The 22224-nt window shown below is 35.6% G+C and overlaps 3 protein-coding genes across 5 annotated transcripts; 1 reads left to right on the forward strand and 2 right to left on the reverse strand.

Moving 5' to 3' along the window:
* Nucleotides 1–166: 166 nt before the first annotated feature.
* Nucleotides 167–4782, reverse strand: LOC109190524 (receptor-like serine/threonine-protein kinase ALE2). 3 transcript variants are annotated; one of them, XM_019341018.1, is made up of 13 exons: nucleotides 4629–4782; nucleotides 4246–4504; nucleotides 3883–3936; nucleotides 3590–3706; nucleotides 3337–3519; nucleotides 3153–3242; nucleotides 2940–3041; nucleotides 2455–2826; nucleotides 2001–2294; nucleotides 1512–1904; nucleotides 1191–1434; nucleotides 414–1089; nucleotides 167–318 (listed from the first exon to the last, which is right to left on the reverse strand). In XM_019341018.1, exons 2-12 carry the CDS (start codon nucleotides 4319–4321, stop codon nucleotides 420–422), a joined length of 2595 nt encoding a protein of 864 aa, XP_019196563.1. In that variant the 5' UTR covers nucleotides 4322–4504; nucleotides 4629–4782; the 3' UTR covers nucleotides 167–318; nucleotides 414–419. The 3 variants fall into 3 exon arrangements, with proteins under 3 accessions (XP_019196563.1, XP_019196564.1, XP_019196561.1); XM_019341019.1 differs by having other exon boundaries at nucleotides 167–1089; nucleotides 4246–4494; nucleotides 4629–4781; XM_019341016.1 differs by having other exon boundaries at nucleotides 167–1089; nucleotides 4629–4781.
* An 8612-nt stretch (nucleotides 4783–13394) lies between these two features.
* LOC109190383 (protein YLS9-like) lies at nucleotides 13395–14304 on the forward strand. Its single transcript, XM_019340847.1, has one exon. The coding sequence runs from the start codon at nucleotides 13443–13445 to the stop codon at nucleotides 14205–14207; it is 765 nt and encodes a 254-aa protein (XP_019196392.1). The 5' UTR covers nucleotides 13395–13442; the 3' UTR covers nucleotides 14208–14304.
* A 1949-nt stretch (nucleotides 14305–16253) lies between these two features.
* Nucleotides 16254–17615, reverse strand: LOC109190347 (LOB domain-containing protein 22). Its single transcript, XM_019340812.1, has 2 exons — nucleotides 16699–17615; nucleotides 16254–16403 (listed from the first exon to the last, which is right to left on the reverse strand). Exons 1-2 carry the CDS (start codon nucleotides 17613–17615, stop codon nucleotides 16313–16315), a joined length of 1008 nt encoding a protein of 335 aa, XP_019196357.1. The 3' UTR covers nucleotides 16254–16312.
* Nucleotides 17616–22224: the final 4609 nt, after the last annotated feature.

Consider the following 22224-nt stretch of genomic DNA (forward strand, 5'->3'; position numbering starts at 1 on the left):
GGGTTTCTCTTGTCATCCAAAAAAGTTGGGTTAGTTTGGACTTATCTTTGGTGCTCCAATATTACTGCTATAACTAATTGACTATATTACTATTAGTTTCATTATATTTCAGTCAAATTCAATAATTTAATGTTGAATTCTAAACTAATCAAACGTACCAAGCATATAATTTAATGTCTCAAAAGTGATTTTCCTCTGTAGTTGAAATACATACAGGTGATTGTCTCTTGTGAAAGATCCAAGGAGAAGAGGGGAACTCACATACATAATCACATCTTCCAATTCCAAAAGCTAAAAATTTAATACAAGGAATAATATTCCAACTTCTATTCTTGTCTTGGAAGCAGCCTTGAACCCATAAAGAACAATCCAAAGAGACATCAATTTTCAAGAACACAAGTTGGGCTTTAACATCCTCATCACAGATTCGATGAAAAGCCATCCTCACTCGTGCTCCCCTTCGACAGGATTTTCAACCGTTGCCAGAAGTTCCTTTTCGTGCTCGTTCCTAATGGAGCAGAGTAGAATTCCCGCTTGATAGGCTCAGATTCTGGCGCTTCCAGTCTAGCTGATGAACTCTTCAAATCTCCAGCTGACAATGGTATCTTAGCGTCGAAAGAGGAATCGTATATGGAGATTGCTTCATGGGCCCGTGAAGCTTCCACAAACTCGCCCGTTTCTCTGCTATCCTCCATATCAATACAAAGTTCCTCCTGGCTGCAGCTTCTCGACATGGGCTCTCTCGTCTCATCAAACTCGTTGCAAATGAGTTTCAAGGCTTGAACGACTTCGCCCATAAAGGGGCGGTGAGAGGCTTCTGGTTGTACACACATGGCTGCGATTGCTGCAAATTTGATTACACTATCAAACGGAACGTCTGACTCCATACCCGGGTCAATAACCATTTCTAAACCTTCCTTGGTTGTGAGGAGAGGGCGAGCCCATGCAACGAGATTCTCCTGTCCCGGGGGTTGTGATAAATCCACTGGCTTTCGTCCAGTTAAAAGCTCGAGGAGGACTACACCGTAACTATACACATCACTTTTCACAAGGAGGTGGCCCGTCATTGCATATTCGGGAGCTAGGTACCTGAAACACAACGGTTAAGACCGAGACTTAAAAAGGAGAATTCAAATGCTGGGATAGATATAATCATATAAACCGGCAATATATATGTCTCAAAAGCATACCCAAAAGTACCCATAACATGAGTTGAGATGTGTTTATTTCCCTCATCCAATGCTGTTCTAGCTAATCCAAAATCCGACACTTTTGGAGTAAAATCGTGCTCTAGGAGTATATTGCTCGACTTGAAGTCCCGGTGTATTACACGGGGGTTTGAATCCTCGTGCAAATACGCCAATCCTTGAGCTGCACCGAGTGCAATCTTCATTCTAGCATACCAATCAAGCCGAGAAGCCTTCATATCAACCCCTAAGATTCAAATTAAAAAGGGGCATGAATTGCACTTCAACTCTGAGCAAAAAAAAAATTCCGAGAATTATACTAACCATGTAAATGCGATTCCACACTCCCGTTGGGAACAAGTTCATAGACCAGGCAACGGCAATGATCCTCCGTGCAGATCCCTATGAGTTTTACCAAGTTTCTGTGATGCAGACGACTTAGCATCTCGACTTCTGCCAAAAACTCACGGCTGCTATGCCGATCATCTCTCTTCAAAACCTTCACCGCTACCTCCCTTCCATCATCGAGAGAGCCACTGTATACTAGTCCAAAGCCACCTTCCCCGAGGATCCTTGTAGCATTGAAGTTATCAGTTGCTTTTTCTATATTGTATGCACTGAAAATTTTAGCAGTTCCAGCATAAGCTAAAAGGCTCGAATTGATGGACATTGATGTTAAGCTCGGCTTACTTCCAATCGTTAAAGAGCCAACACCACCTGTGAATTGAACTCAGAATAAAATCACGGGTAATCATATATTTGCATATCTAACCATATATTTCATGCACTAACATTTTTTCGGTTTGCATATACCTGATGCTTTCCCGTGAGAAGGTGCTGAATTATGTGGAGGTTGCACAGCCTGATAAGTACGACCTCCGAGTTTTAGAGACAGAAGCCAAATAACTCCCACGCAAACAACAAAGGCTGTCACAGATGATAGAGCTATTACGATAATCATATTTCTCCCCGTACCATTCTTTTTTGGCCTCGATACATCTACTCCTAAGGGCTTTATTCTACTTCCATCTCTGTTGTTGCCAGGATAGGGTTGGTCGTCAATGGAAGCACCGGATGAAGGAAGTGAAGGCGGAGATGGTGGCAATCCTGCTTGAATATAACGTGTAAGAATCGTAGTACATGTTTATTTAAAAAAATAAATAAATAAATTGGAGACAGTATTGATTCTTTGTGCTTCAGTAGGTTGAGAAAGTAGTTATGAACAGATACTGCATTGTAACAGAGTCAGTAGTAGTAAAAAAAAAACCTGGATAGCGAACATAAACCACGTCACAGGAACCAAATAGCGATTTGTTTAAGGAAACCTCCCTCTTCCAGAACTTATCATAGATTGCAAATGCAGTGGTAGAATTGAAGTTTTCCTCGGTGGGAACCAAGTTGACAAGTACGATGGTTTTCTCGAGCTGCTGATTGACAGCGTTTGCTCCCATGATGCGTACTTGACCTCGTTTTAGCAAAATGCTAGCGGAGATTTCCTTAGAAAGCTCAGAAACGAGGGGGAAAAGTGCATATAAGGCAATACTAAGGCGGAGCCCAACTTCAATAGGCCTCACACAACCACACAGTGATCCGGGAGGCGTGTATGTTAGAGGATCAGTGCACCTCACCGATGCACAATCTACAAATAAAACGAACTGTACACTTAGCAAAACATACGGGAAAATATAAACAAAAAAGATGCAAAACCACCTCGGTTCATAGTGGTCTTTTTCGTAAAGGTGTGTCTTTTACCTTGATTAGGAGGCGGAGGTGGTAGTGTCAAGAGTGGCAATGGTGGCGGTGTAATCTTTTTATCGTTCCAAGAACTCTGACTCGTTGGCTGTAGTGCGGGCACTTACAGAGAGAAAGTAATCAAAGTATAATCATTTGTTAAGAATTGATACGCATTTTGACAATGAACTAAAACCGAAAAAGAAAAAGAATCTATAATGTGCTTTCACATACTATTGAAATGGCTTGATGGCTCGGGTGCTAGTGAATCACTAGCTGATGAAGGGAATGGAGACTGAGACGGAGAGATCGAATGCCAATGCCCTATATCATTAAAAAGATGAAAAACCGTAGTGTCATATATTATATATATACTTCTTAGATCAAAACAACTCTTTGTTGTTAGAGGTTAATTAACCTTGTGAGCTAGGCCCGGGAGCAAACTTGCTCAATCTGTTTCTCCCTCGATTGTGTTTAGAAACCGAATATGAAGGAGGAAATGCAAATCTGTGCATCCATTTCATAAAATGTTGCCTAAACGTAGGCTTAGAAGGTGCATCCGAATAGTGGGATGGGTTGAAGATCTCGTGTGGATTGGGCGCTGCAGAATAAAGCAGAAGCGTTAGATCTCAGTTATACTTTGTTAACTGAAGCTTTAGTAGTCTATGTACCTTCTCTCGGTGGATAATCCAACGGTTGTGGATTGCGGTTTGCTTTTTCTACAGTGAGGATTGAATGTCTCTTCCATCCAAAGATTGTGGAAACTGATGAATTGTGGGAAGCAGGATCTGGTTTCTCATCAGAAACACGAAAGAAAAGCCATTAAGTAGGATATATCCATAATATAGCACTAATAGACATCTATAAACCATCCAAAATTGCAGTTTGGAAATCGAAATTCAAGAATTTCAAGACAAAGGGTCCAAATCACATATCAAGAAAGTTGCCATTTTGCAGGAGATACCTTGTTTGAAGTGTAGAAGTACTGAAGCAGCCCTCCAAGAAGGCAGATTGAATCCTGCAATGAAAGCTTAGATAAAGTATCAATACACAATTCTGAAATTTACAGTATACCCAGAATTCCAAGAACTCTAAAACCCTCCTTCAACACTAGCAATAAAGCTTCAATGATGAATTCTTCTTCTTAAAAGTGAAAACTTAAGAACCCAAAACCCTTCCCAGTTCCCACCCAGAAAAAAACGATTCCACTTTTACTGATCAAATGGCCTTAATCTCATGATCCCATATTCCATCAACCAAGAAACATTCAAACCCAGAAATCTAAACAAATTCACAGCTCAACAGCATAAAAAGCACAGAACATCACCTGCAGATACTTGGAGTGAGAGAGCAGTGAGAATCAAGAAAGTTTTGAGCAACATGAAGCTCTGCTCCACCGCCATCTCTCCCTCAACAACAAATCATCAACCCACAATCCCAAGCAGGAAATAGAAACGGAACAGCTTCACACAATGTAGTGAGACCCAACATGTCTGTGATTTTTAAGAAACTTTGAACTGAATCAGACCCACAGTGGTACCACGCCAGTAATGACCAGACGGCTGCGTAGGTGAAACTACAGCAGCCTGTTAGGTGGTAATAACAAATGTAAAAAATTAAAAATTAGAACTTGCAATCATCAACAAATATGCAGTTTTCTTGAAAATTCTGGCACTGAAAAACCAGTACCAGAAGTGATGACTTTCTTACCATTTCCTAGCCCCTTGCCACAGCTGAATCAAGAGTGCTAAAACTCTAAAACTCATCACACAGAAGAAAAACAGTGGCACCTTTGGAGAGTCAAACTGAAATTGTCAAACCCATTAAAACAAGAAAAAAAGGCAACTATACCGTGCGTATGCCATATTTCTTAAAAGTTTATGTTAATGGGGTTATACCTAATTTAAGGAGAATTTAGAGATAAAAAGGTAAATATGTTATTTACTTGTAGAAAAAAATATAATTCTTCGAATTTAAACCATGTATAGTTTGCCAAGTACCTTGTGTGATCAGATGGCACTTTTATGGTTCTCTTCGAAGGAATGTCACAAGATCAAAGCCCGGTAAAAAATAACTATCCTTCAATTTGGATAAATGTCGACCATGATTGCTTTTGCAAATTTTACATTTTTTTGATCTAACGATATAATTAAATGTTTTTCAGTTTAATAGTTTAATTATACTTTCAGAAAAGTCAATTTGACTCTTAAAGTGTTCATATGTTTTAAATAATTATAATTACATTTAATTTAAATGATTCTCAAACTAACAAAACTTGTGAGCAAACATGAACATTTTTAAAATATATGAGAACAAGATTTTTTTTTTTTTTTTTTTGTTATGTACTATAAAAATAAATTTCCATTAAATATTAAATATTGAATTCCAATCCAAGTGTTGCAGATAGTTTGGTAGCTAAGCTTTGGGCTATTTATCATGGTTTATTAATGTGTTGGAAAGGAGGGGCAGATATGTAGAGTTTGAAAGTGAGTACTATTGGAAATGTTACACGAAGTGGTAATGATAGGAATTCATGTTTGAATATCGTTAGTGTGGTTCATAAGTTGATTAGGAAATATTGGTATTACAGGCTACGACATATTCATCAAGCGATAAATTTTTCATTGATGAGTCAAGATGACAACGAATACATAGAAAAACAGTTTAGTTTGCGTGTTATGAAAGCTCTAACTGATAGATTAAGTTATTCTTAGCAATTGATAGTGTGGGTGTAACTATTATATCACACTTTATTTCATTTTTAGTTTGAGTTTTGCCCTTTTCTTTTAATATGTCAAATTTATAGTGGGTAGTTGTGTGCGTTTCACATTAAAGATAGAAAATCAAGATCACAAACCATTTTGTAATGGTGAAACTAAGTGATTGCATCTTTAATTAGTTGAAACTTTTGAATTTGTTTGGTACGCATCATTTAATTAATATTACTTCAATGCCTAACTTATGACCAAAATTCCACTTGACTTTGGCATACATATGAGCTAAGACTTTAGAAGATATAATTACTCTTTTAAAGATTTGTGTAGGCTTAGCAAATCATTATTATTATTATTATTATTATTTTTCGGTGTACCCAGAGTTCCTACCGTCAGACACAATGATTAATCTCATTGTTGAATTGTAGACACTTTTTTTTGGGTGGAACAGCTGACTTGGAGATTTAAGGCTGTTCCATTATAATACTATTTATATTTTATTGATCTCTATTTAATTTAAGAGTAATATTAACTCCTCTTAAAGTTTTCCTCTTAATTAATACGGAGTATTTATCTATTGATGTTAGTTAATTTACGAATTATGAACAATCAAAAAAAATTAAAGAATTTAATTGTCATATCAAGAGGTGAATTTGGAAAGTAAAATTAAGAGAAAAAGTAGCATTATTTTTAATTAAGTTAATTCACAATTCAATTTTTTTAAAAGGGGAAAAGTTAATTGATACCAATATTTATCACTATCCTTGAATGGGAGTATGGGACCAACCATGCATCAAAACATACATTTGTGCAGTCGACAATGTCTTAGGATGTTTTTAATTCAATGTTAAAAGCAGCTGAAGCCATAATGCTGCATGTTTGTAATGATCAATTAATTATTAGAACTGTTCTAAAAGAAAATAATTGGTTTCCACTCCTTTTTACTCAGTAGTTTACACCAACAATTAATTTGCCCCGTGCATTTTCATCCTTATTTCCTTACATTCATTTTTCGCTTAAGTACTCTAGTGTTAATTCAACTAGTAGACATAATAAACAATAATTTAATTAGACTTTTTTACTAATTAAATAACTTTTTTTTTTATATATATGTTAAGTCATTTAATTATAATGTCATTTATTACCATCTTCTTCAGTAGGAATAAAAAGTTAAGAACACAAAATTATTAGATAATCCCAAAAACTAATGTCAATTAGTTATAATAGAGAACTAAATGTGATAAAACATCATGAAATTAAATATGGTCCTTTGAGCTTAGAAAGAAAATATAGTGGGACATTGTCCCGAAAGAGGTGACTAGGTGGATGTTGAGCATGATTCTCGTATCAAAAGATCATGAGTTCAATTCTTGTCAACATTGTATCTGTTAAACCCATCGCACATGGTTTTCATAGTGCGATCGACATTTCTTGTGTAGTTTGTTGGCTATTTTTTTTTTTTTGGTATACCCAGGGTTTTCCCCGTTGGACACAGTGACTAATCCCCTCGATGAATTGTAGGCACCTCTTTTGAGTGAGACATCTAGTCTGGAGATTTAAAATTGCTTCATTTCCAAAGCAAAGTTTACTTAATGATTTGAGTAGTGATGGCAGGTTTTCTTAGGTTTTCTATCATATATATATATATATATGGTGGGACTTTGAGGAATCAAATGTTGAATTTTGATAGTTAGGTAGTTGATTTTGGTGGATATGTGGGGTTAGTGTTGGACTCCATTTCGTTTGTTGTTCTTGTCTTCTTTCTCTCCATAACACAAATATAAAAATTATTACAATGAAATAATTAATCCTTGGGGTGCTAGTTTTTGGACTCTGTCGGTGAAATTTTGGATGCTTTCTAAGGAAGCACCACCCATGTTTCTTTCATATAATAACATGTTACTTTAATTTGGACCAACCAAATACAAACTACCAAAGTAGTGTTGTTTATCCCATGAAAATATAGATGGGATTCATGTTCTATCTATTCCTTAATGCCTCCTAATTTGGTCAAGAACCTTGTTTAATTAACTATTTCATTCGTTTTTAAATACTAATAGATCTGTTTCAAAAAAAAAAATACTAATAAATTAAAATTACGCGCTATAATGAATCAAATATCAAGTATTATATGTAGTAAATAGTGGATTTAAATACGTTTTAATAGCCAACTACTATGTAGTGTGATGATGTTCTGGTTACCATTCTAAATGAGTGGTTATAGGTTCGAACTCTCGTGGTGAGCTTAGATTCTTTGGATTAAAAATATTTGAAAAAAAGTATAAAACAAAATTACTATCTTATAAAGAATAATGAGTATTTCAAAGAAAAATTTTTTAATAAATAAAAATATTAAAGACTTATAAGAAGTTCAAAAAGGATGGTTTTCACTTTTCAACCCTTTCAAATTAATTGTAGAGTGTGTTATATGTAGTGGGTAAAAATGTATTAAATTATGATATATTACATTCTCTAGGTTGATATGTAAAATCGATTATTTGTAAAATAGATTTAATTATTTAAATACCACATAATAAAAACTACAATAATATATCAAAATAAAAATAATATTAAATGAGCTATATTTTTATGTGCTTTATAATCGGCCTACTATAATGAACGTATTAAATTTCAACTAGTATAATGCCAATTTTTGTTAATTTTTTCAACAAATTGTGTATTACCTATAAAAAGTGTCTAACCTAATAAAAAATCTACGACAAAGAATGAAACAAGCTAAGTTACTTAAGACTCACAACAAAGCACAATACAACCAAAAAAAAAAAAAAAAAAACAAAAAACAAAAAACAAAAAACAAAAACAAAACAAAAAAAAAAACAAAAAAAAAAAACAAAACAAAACAAAACAAAAAAAGTCTCTGATCTTAAACTATCAAAGGACTCTTGGACGTCGAATAACAGCTCCACACAATGCTTTGTTGATTATCTATATGCATTTACATTTGTCAACTTCTTTATTATTTACAATCTATATAGTTGAACTTGAGATCTTGAATCCTTCTTGATAAAAGAAGTCTGTTTTCTTTTTGTCAAAAACTCCATGTTACCTTTATTACAAGATATTTATTTTTCTTGTATGACAAACAATTTCTATTTTTACAAGATGACAAAAACAAGTTCTAAATTCATTTTTCTTTGCTTAACCTTCAAGATTTCTTCAATAATACAAATTTTACTTTCAAAAATGAAATTAATTTGTTTTCTAAATCTTTATATTTTGCCAAAAATATATTACAACATGAAATTGATACAAACATAACATATAAAGTATAAACTACTCAAATTACTAAGAAAGTCAATTATTAGTTTTTCTTTTTGGGGGTACTATAATATATTAGTTTATATTTGTAAAGGAATTTGCCCATTTCTTTTAATTTGCAGTTTTTGTCGGGCCACTAGGTGAGTGATTGATATACCAAACAATGAAACAAATGAAAAGATTGCAGCAGAGAGTGGAAGGATTTTGTCACCATAAAGGGAGTTGAGTTACCTTTAGATCTACCCACTAAACAAATCTCCTTCTCCTTCATCCTTATCCCTTCACGTCTCTCTTCAATCATCATGTCATTGATTACGCAACTCCTTTTTCGTTTGGGAAAAGAATGACCAAGCAAGGAAAATATGATTCTCATAGTAAAATGTCACGAGTTTACTTAGTATAATTGACATCTTTTGTGTAATTTACTAATTACTATACAAAAATAGGGTTTACTTAGTATGCACCGTTAAATAGTTATTGCGGATTTTTATAACGAGTTAATTTCACTTTTGGTCCTATGACTATTGGCGTATTGTCAATTTGAGTCCACAACTATCAAAATTAACAATTCAGTACCGTAACTATTCAATTTTTATCAATTTTAGTCAATTCGATCAAATTATCGATCAATTATTGTCAGAATCTTTTAATTCAATGTTAAAATGGAAGCTAATTTGTGAACTATTGTTTGAATTAATATAGAGGCAGGTGGGATGTAGATAAAAATTAGCGACAATTGATCGTCAATTTGGTCAGAATGACTAAAATTGATAAAAACTGAATAGTTAAGGTACTAAATTGTTAATTTTGAAAGTTATGAACTGAAATTGACAGCACTCCAATAATCATAGGACCAAAAGTGAAATTAACTCTTTTTATAACTATTCATTCCTTTGCTTTATAATAATTTACTTCCCAATGTTTGTCTTCCAGCCTCCACTGTCTAATTAAAAGATTTTAGTATTTTACAATTACTCAATCACAATTGATGGGGATATTGGGCATGAGCCGACTTAGTGGGTTAAGAATATTGGGTTGTTGGTTGGTCGAAGGGATGGGTAGGGGGTCACCGCCGGCCATCACCGGCTGGGGCGATGGCGCGATGTTGGTGCGAGGTCACGAGACCGCGCGGCGGCCGCATGCGCGTACGACCCTGATCGTGCAGTGTGTGACGGCCATGTGTGTGCGGGTGGCGCAGTCGTGCCGTGCCATGTGCGTAGGAGCGGGGCAGGCGAGTGGCGAGTGGCGAGGGTGTGTGGCGCGGCGTGCGAAGAGATAGCGAGGATTGTGGCGAACGTGGGGTACGTGGTGTTCATCGAAAGCGATGTGAATCCCGGTCATACACGTGGACGGCGCAAGGTGTAGGGTCAGACTATAACTCCTGGTAGGGGCAACATAGAGACATGATAGTCACACTAATCTAATGGTTATGGTCTTAGATGTTTAATTCTTTCATCCAAGTTTGATTCTTGTTAGCAGCATAGTTATTTGTAGCCTATCCCGTGGGCCGCCGTTTTGAACCTGTACCTCGAACTTAGTACATACTATTTTGGGCCTAGCGCCCCGGGTAATAAAACTATTCTATATATATATATATATATATATATATATATATATATATATATATATAACAAACAAAAATTAATAGAAATATGCATTCAGTCCAGAAATTCAGTACAAAATTCGCTGGAGTAGGCCCAAATTTAGTTTTACATTTGACCCACCCATAGAGTAGGCCCAAATAAAAGGATATTCTCAAATGGACTTATTCATTTATTCTGGATAAGCCCAAATAAATATGAGAGTGGTTGTAGTCAAATTATGATCCACACAGTGCTGTGTGGTCTATAACAAAATTATGTTCATAATTATAAAATTCTATGTTCACGGTGAACACGGTTTTATGTTCATAATTTTTTAACTCTATATTCACAATTATTGAACTCTATATTCACAATTACAAAACTCTATATTCATAATTATTGAACTCTATGTTCATAATTATAAAACTATATGTTCATAATTTTTGAACTTCATATTCACAATTATTGGACTCTATATTTATAATTACAGAACTCTATGTTCATTATTATAGAACTTTATGTTCATAATTATAAGACTCTATATTCACAATTATGACAGTTGCAAGGTGGACACAATTTCACAGCATAATTTGCCGTGGGAGCAGATGGTCGTAACTTAACAGAGGCCAGTTTGATCCCATTGTCTTTAGACTACCTGCTTTAATAATTTTAAAACCAAAACAATATTATGCAAATAACTATTGGCTACGTTTCACATTGGGGGATGGCAATTTATATCATAGACCAGGGTTCACATAGTATTATAGATTATGGATTAAAATAATAAGGTATAAAATTCATACTCGTAAGGTACATAATTTCATAACACAAAACACAAAAAATCACAACACAAGCCACATAATATAGAATTATGCACCTAGTTGGATTGCAAAAACAAGGTACAAAATTCATACTCGAAAGGTACATAATTTCATAATACAAGATACAAAAAATCATAACACAAACACATACACATGTTATATATTTACTTATTTTTCCAATATGATTTAAGTATATAATACGTGTTCATAGATACGAAATTTCACAACACAAGACACAATTACTAATTTGTTTCAGGTACAAAATTCATACTCATAAAGTATAAAATTTCATAACGCAAGACACAAAAAGTCGTAACACAAAACACAAACACATGAACCAGGGTCCATATTGCAGTGTGAACCCTGGTTCATGATATAATGATTGTGGTGGGATAAGATAGTCCTACTTTTAATTTTTATAGAGATAAGGGTCAAATATACCATCCAACAATATATCAAAATGCAACTAGACCCTCAAATTTAAAAATCCTTCAATTAGATCCTTAAACTTATTAAAATTGTGCAATTAACCTATTTGACATATAATAACATTTATTCTTAAGTCACCTGGCATGCAAGATACCAAGTAAGATGCCACGTAGATTAATAGTTTTTTAAAAATTATATATTTTTTATAAAAATTAAAATAATTATATTAATTACATTTTTTTTTCTAAAAAAAAGAACATAGACAACTATCTGCCATGGCAGCTGGGCTGCAATGGATGAAGAAGCTTGATAGAGAAGTCCTCCAACTTCTCCACCATACTAACATGTTGAAGCAAGATATTTGAATGATAAAATTACATGTTAGTCTTCTTTATTAAACGATGAAAGGACAACAATTTAAAAGGATGACTAATAGTGACGCACAAATAGTAGTAAAAAAATATAATAATACAAAATTTAAAAAGTAAAAATAAATACCATATCGAAACTAAATGTAAGATTTACTTGCAAATGAGTAGACTTTAAACTAATAGTCCGCTAACTGAAACTCAGAATCCAGGTAGTGTATAATTCATTAATTCCAAAGATCGAACGGTGTTAATGGGGTCAACTAACATCAAGGGCGGAGATATCATTGTGTGGGGTGGTTTAACTGTATAACATCATATCATTGAATAATTTCCACCTAAGACAAAGTCATAAATTATGACTATTGTGTCTCAACCGCTCAACATTTGGGTAGGTCTCAAACAGTGTCTTTTAATTTCTTCCAAAAAAAAAGAAAAGAATATAACATCTTTTCATACCAACAAATGAAAAGCAAAATTATGAATCTACGTTTTCAAAAAAAAAATAAAAAAAAATAATGAATTTACATTATAGAAATTATGGATCTACCCCTATATTCACCATGCGCATGATAAACACGTTTCCACAGCATAACTATTGCATATATAGAGTGCGCAGCGTCATGCAATGAAATTACGATGTAGGAAACTTTGAATTTGCCTTATTGTGTATATGATTGAGATCTTAGTTGTACTATGAATTCAATATAAATTTTTGTATAATATGAATTATATAATTGTAAAATTTATGTTTTTTTTATAAAAAAAATTAGATATTAATTTTGTGCATGTTACTTAATAAAAACTAGTATTGAGATGTAGTTTGAAGTTTAGAAGTTTCTTTTTCTATGTTGACTTATTTTATTCCGTACAAAGAATATAATAATTATGATGAATTTTAAATTACCTTTGCTTTTAATGAATGTTAGTTACGGAGTATAATCAAGTTTACTATTCAATTATTAAATCAACATTTATTTTTTAAAAACTTTTTTATGTATAATTTTAAACATGACTTTTTATATTTGCATTTTGCAATATTCTTTATAAACATATAAATAACATTTTTCATACTAAATTAAGTTAAAACTAGATTATAAACAAGATGAACCCGGTCTAAGATATAATAATTATACAAAAGGTACTTAGGTTGATCGGTACCTTATTACGAATCTCCATTATTACTTATATAAATAATTGAAATGAAATATTTATTAATAAAAAATGGCTATTAGTATTGAGTTTTAATTGGCTAATTGGCCCACTGTACACTTCTTATATAACTTCCAGAGCTGAGAGGGGGAGAAGAAGAAACTAAACGCAAAGCAATATGGCAGAGAAAATATATCCTTCATCCAAGCCCGCAGTCAACGGCGGCGGCGCCACCAGCCCCGCCGCAAACAGCGGAACAAACCCGCCGAAAAAACCTCAGCTCTATCACGCCACGCGCCCCGTATACCGCCCAACTTCCAGCCGCCGCAAGCGCAGCTGCCTCTGCTCGTGCTGTCTCTGGACAACATTCCTCATCATCATCCTCGTCTTCCTCGCCGCCGTCGCCGCCGTTATATTCTGGGCCGTCTACCGCCCCCACCGCCCATCTTTCACCGTAAACTCCCTCAGCTTCTCCCAATTCAACATTTCCTCCACCAAACTCACGTCCAACTTCACCTCCACCATCTCAGCTCGCAACCCGAACAAAAAGCTCACATTTTTGTACGACCCCATCACGGTTTCTTTATTTTCCGACGATGTCGCCGTCGGAACCGGATCTTTGCCGGGATTCAGACACGGCACTAAGAACACTACGACGCTGAAGGCAATGGTGACGACGTCACGGAAGACTCTCGACGGCGGCGAGATTTCAAGCCTAAAGTCAACGCTCAAGAGCAAGAACACCTTGCCGGTGAAGATAAGGTTGGAGACTAAAGTGAAAGTGAAAGTTGGGAGCCTGAAAACCAAGAAAGTTGGGATTAGAGTAACCTGTGACGGCATTAAAGTCACTGTTCCTGCCGGAAAGTCGCCGGCGAAAACGACCACCTCGAACGTGAAATGCAAGGTTGACACTAGAATCAAGATCTGGAAGTGGACTTTTTAAGAAACATGAGCATCTTGTCTTTCAATTCAATGGGAAATCCTTTTTTTTTTTTTTTTTTAAGTTGCTCATTTACTTAATTTACATCATGGTCGCCTTTTATGTCTGTTTTTCTTTTCGCTGCTTGGATAGAGTTTATCAGCCAATTTTAATTTATTTGATCACTATTAATTATTTGACTTGATTAAATAATCAATATAAATATTTGATTAATAGTTTATTGATCCAAAATGCTAAAATTCAAAAAGTTACTTAAAGCAATTTTTTTGAAAAGTCATTTTACATGTAATCAACTATAAGTTAACAATTAATTTACTAAACACTTTTCTACAATCAACGTATACTATCAACTAGTCAAACCCACTAATCCAATTCAAATAAACTAATAACTATTTACCAAACACCCCCAAAATGCTAATTTCTAGTAAATTTATTCTTTAATGTTCATTTTCGATCTAGTGCGTTACACTGCGTTAATGACAGTATATGTTTTTTAGATATATTAAATGAGCAAGCTCAAACTTACCAATTAAGTTATCAACAACTAATATTGTATTGTGATTACTTTTTTTTTTTTTTTGAAAATTTGTATTGTGATTACTTGAATGATCCAATATATAACTTTTTTTTTTTTTTTTTTTTGAGAGGTAGACTTAAAGAATGCAACCAACATGGTTATCGTGGTGGTTCAGCACCTCGTCCCTTAAGCATGAGATTGGGATCAAACTATTTGGCCAGTCCCCTACCACTTAGTGTGCTGACCGTTGAGACGGAAGATTAGTCTTCTGGCTATTGGCTGGAGGGATACCTCTAACCAATGCACTGTGACTCAAATTCATGACTTTCCATTTGAGGAAGACACTTCATGTCACTAGATTAGACCACAAGTTCATTGGCTTTAAATTCATATATAATCTCATAGTATTTTAGAGTTGGAGATTGGACATCCCCATGAAGGTGTGAAATTGTGGCATCTTTGAAAATTTGGTTATGATTGAGTTGTTAGATTAATATTGATACTTAATAGAATTGGTGAATTAAGGATAAGAAGATTAGTTGGGGATGATGAGTTGTCACAAAATGCATGTTTGTTGCACATTTTACCAGGTACCTTATTACCAATATATTTTGTCCACCTAATAACGTTATCCACACACTTACTCCGATCCTCACAGTTCGTCATTCAATTCCTGTATAATCTTGTCCACCCGCAGGCAGGCCAACTAATTCAATTCATTTGGCAGTTAAACAATACCCATCTCACACTGCCCTGTCTCCCATTATAAATAATGCCATAACTCATAAACTATTATGGAACAGGATTACTGTTTCGTTTTCATCTCACAACCATTACATTGTCATTCTTATGATGACACCTCTAACTTCATAAAAAGCTGAACTCAACCTCAGCTCGTCAATCAACACAAATAAGTCTATAAGTTTTGCATGTCAGCAGTTAATCCCAAGGAAATATGAATTCAGTCTTGTTATGGACACTAATATACACGCATTTGGGAGACTTGTAGGCCAATTGAGACACATTCTATCATTTACCTTCTGTACTAATCTTCAAGGTAGGAGCAGTGAAAGACCCTTATGTTTGAGGTCTAAACTTATAAATTAAAAAGCAATTGATGACTTTTTAATTAAACTTATAAACTTGATGATCTTAATTATCAAATGAAGAAAATGAAATGAATAAAAATGGTGATTCATTCATTCTTAATTAATTAATTAATTAGAATATATCACGTCAATAACATATGAAAAATAAAGTAAAAATAAAGTAAAGAGTGAAAGTAAATATAACATTACTTTCATTGAATAGTGAAAGATTGTAAACACAACACAAACAATACCTAACCTTGCAGTATAAGATCGATGAGAACACAGGAGTAAGGTCCAAACTTATCCCCCAAAAAAATTTATATATCTAATGGTATAAATATGTAATTTTAGATAACCGGTTTTGGATCCGATCTTTCTCATCTCAAATCTACCCAAATAAAAAATAAATAAATAAATACTTTCATAAAATTTGTAGGATTAGGTAATAGCAAGTGAATTATGTAAGCAATTCAAATTGAAGTGGCCTGGTGCAGTAGATTTTAGATCATGATCTTGAGCATGTTGGAAATATTTTCTTCCTCTTCGTTCAATGCACCAGCTTTGTCTTGCTCCTTTACCAGAACCTCTTCACTGCAATATGCCATGAAATTCAAGATTATTACTTACCAATAATATATAGTACAACCTTGAACCAATAATTTTAATGGAGCTGGCCAAATTGGTCGGACTGTTACAAATTTGACTTATTACAAGAGCGGCCTATTGACTTTCTTGGTCTGAGCCTGTAAACAATGGGCAATTTAAGCTTCGTTCACCTCCTTTGAGGTACTTTGCTGGTTAGGGTCACAAGACTGAACCCTAATAGTGGTTGCGGGTGTGTCCATGAGGAAAAAAAAAAGAGTAATAATTGATGTAAAAATGGAACCTTTCATCAAGGGTTTCCTCGGGGCCGAAATTGAGGTCTTCAACGTAACCTGACAAATCAAGAATTGGTTTGATGCTATCACAGGCATCGTTATCCTGAGAAGAAACTTGGCTGGTCGGAAGGACGGAAGACGGCGGCGTGGTATCCGGTGCCTGCATTTCCCATGCAACGTTGGTCTGGTAGGGCAATTGGTGATCGTCACGGTGATCGCCGTTGTTCTGGACGACCAAGTATTGCTGCGGTTGAGGGTAATGGGGATAGTGATGAGGGCCCGGGTAGCCGTTAACGTTAACGTTGGAGGGTTGTTGTTGGTACCATTCATCCCTTAAAGCCCCGAAATTGTTGTTGTTGGCAACAACGTCAGCAGCGGCGGCGGCGGCGGTTTGATCGATGGCGGCGTCGCGGTGGTGATGAGTAGCGTTAACGTTGTTGTTGTTGTTGTTGTTGTTGTTGTTGGGCAGCGGCAAGGAAACGGAATCTCCGGCGGCGAGGGCGCGGCAGTAGGCGAGGTGGTGGAGGACGACGTCGAGCTCCGCCTGGCTCTGCTCGATCTGGCGCTGCAGCTGGCGGATGATCCGGTAGCAGCCGCCGACGGGGTCCATGGCCCTAACGTCGGATTCGAAGATGATGGTACGCATGGCCTCGTCCTTCTCCGGCGGGGTGAGGTGGCGGATGATTTTGGTAATATTGCTAACCCCAAAAAGCTTGTGGGCGTTGAGGAATTGGCGCTGGCGGTCGTGGGGGAAATAGGGCGCGAGAATGCAATCGGAGGCGCACTTTCTGCGTTGATACTTGCAAGCCGCGCAGGCCTGGGAACCGTTGGTGCGGGAAACGATAATGTTGTTGTTGTTGGTGTTGTTCTTGCCGGAAATGTTGTTATTGTTGTTGTTGTTATTAATGTTGTTGATGATGTTCATGATATTAAAATAATGTTGGGAAGGGTGTTTGTTTGGGTGTTCAATTGGATCATCATGGGAAGGGGAGACTGGGAGATTTCAGCTGCGTCTCCGATGGGGATGGAGAAAGCTAGTGGGGTTGGGAATTGGGAATTGGGAATTGAGAGATCCAGCCCTTTTGCCTTTTCGGGTGTTTCTCCATTTTTTTCTCATCCAAATTTAACTTCCATATATCTGCACTACTGCCTGCATGCATGCATGCATGGCTTATGGCTACCTAGCTACCTTTTATTTAATTTCAACAACACATGCATAGATATATATGGCCAACAATCTATTTCCCCAAATTATATATTTTCTCTCTCCATCTCGATCTACATATCAATACTATACACACATACGCATAGGCTCAAGCTCATGTGCATAATAATGTTCCCTAGGTAAAAAATAAGGTGGAATGAAATCATAGATCTGTCTTGAATCCGTGATCCAATGCACAACATTAACCCACCTTGAAAAAAAAAACACACACACAAGAAAGACTGTTTCATAATTCTCCTTACTTCCTAAAACATATTTTGTTAACGGTCGATCTTTTACTCAAATTGAAACTCTTCCCCATTCTTTCTTGTTGATCAACAACACTCGATCAACACTATTTGATCTCCTTCCTTCGCATATCAGTTGCAAATCCTTTTCGATCGACATAATGAATGAAGGTACTAGATCGAATTAGAGAAATAATGTGCACGGGAAATTACAACCTTATGCAGTCCAAAAGCACAACAATATGAACGGAAAGAAACAACAATAAGCTCTGTAAAACATAAAAATATGCACGAAAAGTCATAGTGTAAAACAATATGCACTTTATGCAGATTTATTTGATTAGCCATAAAAAAAATGCACGGAAAGTGATAAAATTGTGCTTTGGAATGCACAACAATGTGCATTGGAAGCATAAAATTGAACTTTCAGGTGGTTAACAATGTGAACTATAAGGCTAAATGATGTGCACTATAAAGTAGAACAATATGCACTGCAAGAATGTAAAATGTGCTTTGTTAGGCAAAAAAAAAAAAAAAAAAAAAAAAAAATACAATGCAACCTTTTAAAGAGATGATTGATTGTTTTCCTTGTGCACTTACTTACATGATATTTTATATATTTCAGTTTCAGCATCATTACTCAATGACTTCACCTATGGCAACAACTTGAATATTTCTGATGCAAATTCTTGTAACGTTGGGTCCAATGCCTATAGTGTCATCAGGGATCCTGAGCTAATCAAAGAGGTTTTGAACAATATGCACCAGAAGAAGGAACAATATAAACTTTAACCTTTATTGCATATATATATGCACAAGAACAATGTGCTCTGTTAGGCAAAAAATGTGTACTGTAACCTTTTAAAGAGATAATTGACTATTTTTTTTTTCTATTTTCTTTTAAGTGCATTTTGTTTAGCCTTACAGTGCACATTGTTTGGCCTTATAGTGCACTTTGTTTGGCCATACAGTGCGCATTTTTGTGCCTTATAAAACACATTTTTATTAAATAAATCTTAAGAGAATATGTTTATTCTACAGTTTTTTGCATGTAATGTATTACCAAATTTTATGGAATGAAGTCTATGATTTTATAATAGAAAATCTTTAAGGGTCCGTTTGGAAAGCAGGAAAATGACTTCTGGAAAATGGTTTTTGAAAAATGAGTCATTTTCCGGAAAACATTTTCCTTTTCCAGTGTTTGGTTGCATTTGGAAAACTGTTTTGCTGTGTTTGGTTCATCTTCTGAAAAATGAGTAGAATGGTATAATTACATATTTTAATTATTTTATTCTGAATAAAAAATACATTTTAAATCTTTAAAACAAAAAAAAAAAAAAAGGAAAAAAAAAAGGAGAAAAATTATGGTTTCCGGCTGAACCCAATTCCGCCGGACACCAAGGCTGGTTTCTGGCGGAAACCAGTTCCGCCGGAAACCATGGCTATGGTTTCCGGCGGAACTGGGTTCCGTCAGAAACCATAGAATCATTAAAAAACAAATGAAAGAGAAGTGGCGGAAAATGTTTTCCGTTGACTGGATTTTTCAGGTGTAGCCAAACACCAAAAACTCGGAAAATGACCAAACACAGCCTTAGCTTTAAGGCCAAATAATGTGCATTGTAAGACCAAACAATGTGTTCTATAAGACCAAACAATTTAAGACACAACAATGTGCATTGGGCGCATAAAACTAAAGTTGCTTTGTTGTGGTTTTTTTTTTTTTTATGTTTAAAAAAAAAAAAAACTTTTTACCTCTCTAACAACGCGTGTTTCATTTAACATTACAAAAATTACATCCTTGTCACCGTCCATTTCATTAAAGATCAAAGGCTGATATCATCACATTTTTCACCTAAGGATCCATTGGCACCTAATCTATTATATATATATATATATATATATATATATATATATATATATATATATAAAAGGATGTCAATGTGGTTGAGGGCTCGATCTCCTCCCTGAACCTTCTATAAGAACAACATTATTCTTTCTATGGACATAGTTCAACACTGAAAGAGGAAACAAAAAATAATATATAGCCCAATGTAGTTTGGATAACCCAAACATGCAACAAAGTTTTCAAAGCCCAAAATAATAAGCCTTTGGCCAACCTCTGAAGAAAGGAGCACAATATTTGAATTTTACACATCATAATGGCCTTGTTTGAAAATTAATAGTGAGTGGTTAAAGGATTGTGTTGTTAGTTATTAAATGATTCGGTTAGCGGTTAGTTAGTTTGACAAGATGATAATATTTTAATGATAATATTCCACTTTCATATGACAATCATGATAATATTCCTTTCAAAAAAAAAGATGATAATATTTTTTATAAGTTGTCTTGAGCAGGTCCTAACTGTATGGGACACTTTTAAGCATGTACCATATTCAGATTAATTCCCATTCACACCAGGTCGGTCCAATTAAGGGACAAAATGCTGGTCAGATTGATTTTTTTTTTTTTTTATACGAGAGGAGATTCGAACTCTCGACCTCTCTTAAAGGACGAGAGACAAGATGATAATACTAATTATTTGTAAATAAATATTTGATAAAATTATTTAATTTGTTAGGGGTTAGTGGATAAGTTGTATAATGAATTTTAAGGATATAAATATATTTTATAGTAAGAATTTATTAATTATTAGAATAATTATATTTAATAAATAATAAAAATAAATAAAATTTATTCTTTATATGGTACCATTAAAGGTATTTTTTTTTTGAAACCAAACAACACAACTTCATTAATGACTTAGTAAACCAGAAATACAGGCCGGTGGGATGAATTCCCACGTTCCGGAGACAGAAGAAGAACCGGTTTCCCTTGCTAATTCGTGAGCCACCTGATTCGCTGTCCTCCTGACATGGCAAACACTAACGTTTCCAATGTCATTAGCAATCGACACGCATTGCTTCACAATTACATCCAAATAAGAAAAATTACGACTACAAGAATTAAACGCAGTACAGAAATTTAAACAATCAGACTCGAGAATAATGTTATGATACTGTGATTCTTTGAGCCATTTTAAAGCCTCCCTTGCAGCAATTGCCTCCGCCAACAAAGGTTCGCGGCTGACCGTAATCCTTCCATTTCTTGCTGCGATAAAACGTCCAGCGTGGTCCCAAATAACAGCACCAAAGCCTGCCCCATCCGAGAAAGTGGCTGCATCCACGTTACACTTCACCGACGGGCTTGAAGGTGGTTGCCAGATCGTCGCATGCTCCGTTACGTCGCGCCGCAAAGAACATTGATACGCGTCTTCCCATTCTGCCTTCAATCGCGATAGATGAGACGTCATGGTTGTCACGGACGGTTGAATGGTACGCCACACAACATCATTCCTTGTAGTCCACACCACCCACGTAATTGCCGCCAATGTAATGGATTCATGCATTGTTGAATTTGTTAACCAGTGGTCCATAAACAGCTGCATGCACCTTCCCTGTAGCACATCGCCCTGGTTCCATAAAGCCATCGCATAGGCACACTCGCAGAATAAGTGTTCCATCGTCTCCCTTACGTATCCACAAAGCGGACACCCTCCACCTATCCAAATATGCTTCGACTTAAGAGTCTCACGGACCGGCAACACTCCTCTAGCACATCGCCACAGTACGTTCTTCGCCTTGGGGGGAATTGGTAGAGACCAAATTTTATTCCAAGCTTGGAATTCACCCGCAACATTGTTGACCACCATACTGTTAGTGATGAGCCGATATCCTTGTTTTACCGAGTACATACCCCTTGAGTCCCCCAACCACCGCCAAGAATCATGGAACACTGGACTCACCGGTGTGGCAATAATTCGTTGAGCATCCTCCTCCCAAAAAATATCCTGTATTACATCCGAATCCCAAGCCCCATGCTCATCAAATAAACCACTAACTGTAGCATCTTTTAATTCTTCTATGCGTGGGGTGTACAGTGTGGGATTGGAAGCATCCGATAGCCAAGGCCAGTCCCATAAGTTGGTGTCACGGCCATCCCCAATTCGCCGGGCAAGACCCAACTTCAACACCTCCTGTCCCGAGAAAATGCTACGCCATATGTAGCTTGGATTACTACCCAGC

This window comes from Ipomoea nil, unplaced genomic scaffold (assembly GCF_001879475.1).
Source record: "Ipomoea nil cultivar Tokyo-kokei standard unplaced genomic scaffold, Asagao_1.1 scaffold1576, whole genome shotgun sequence".
Classification (NCBI taxonomy): Eukaryota; Viridiplantae; Streptophyta; class Magnoliopsida; order Solanales; family Convolvulaceae; genus Ipomoea; species Ipomoea nil.

Excerpts from the sequence above, each read along its gene's own strand:
- LOC109190524 (XM_019341018.1), bottom strand. The coding sequence starts at position 4,321 with ATGGCGGTGGAGCAGAGCTTCATGTTGCTCAAAACTTTCTTGATTCTC. Across the intron at positions 3,243-3,336 it reads TCCCGGGCCTAGCTCACAAG|GGCATTGGCATTCGATCTCT; the intron begins GTTAATTAACCT and ends TTAATGATATAG. Across the intron at positions 3,042-3,152 it reads GCCATCAAGCCATTTCAATA|TGCCCGCACTACAGCCAACG; the intron begins GTATGTGAAAGC and ends TCTCTCTGTAAG.
- LOC109190383 (XM_019340847.1), top strand. The coding sequence starts at position 13,443 with ATGGCAGAGAAAATATATCCTTCATCCAAGCCCGCAGTCAACGGCGGC.
- LOC109190347 (XM_019340812.1), bottom strand. The coding sequence starts at position 17,615 with ATGAACATCATCAACAACATTAATAACAACAACAACAATAACAACATT. Across the intron at positions 16,404-16,698 it reads GAGGAAACCCTTGATGAAAG|TGAAGAGGTTCTGGTAAAGG; the intron begins GTTCCATTTTTA and ends GGCATATTGCAG.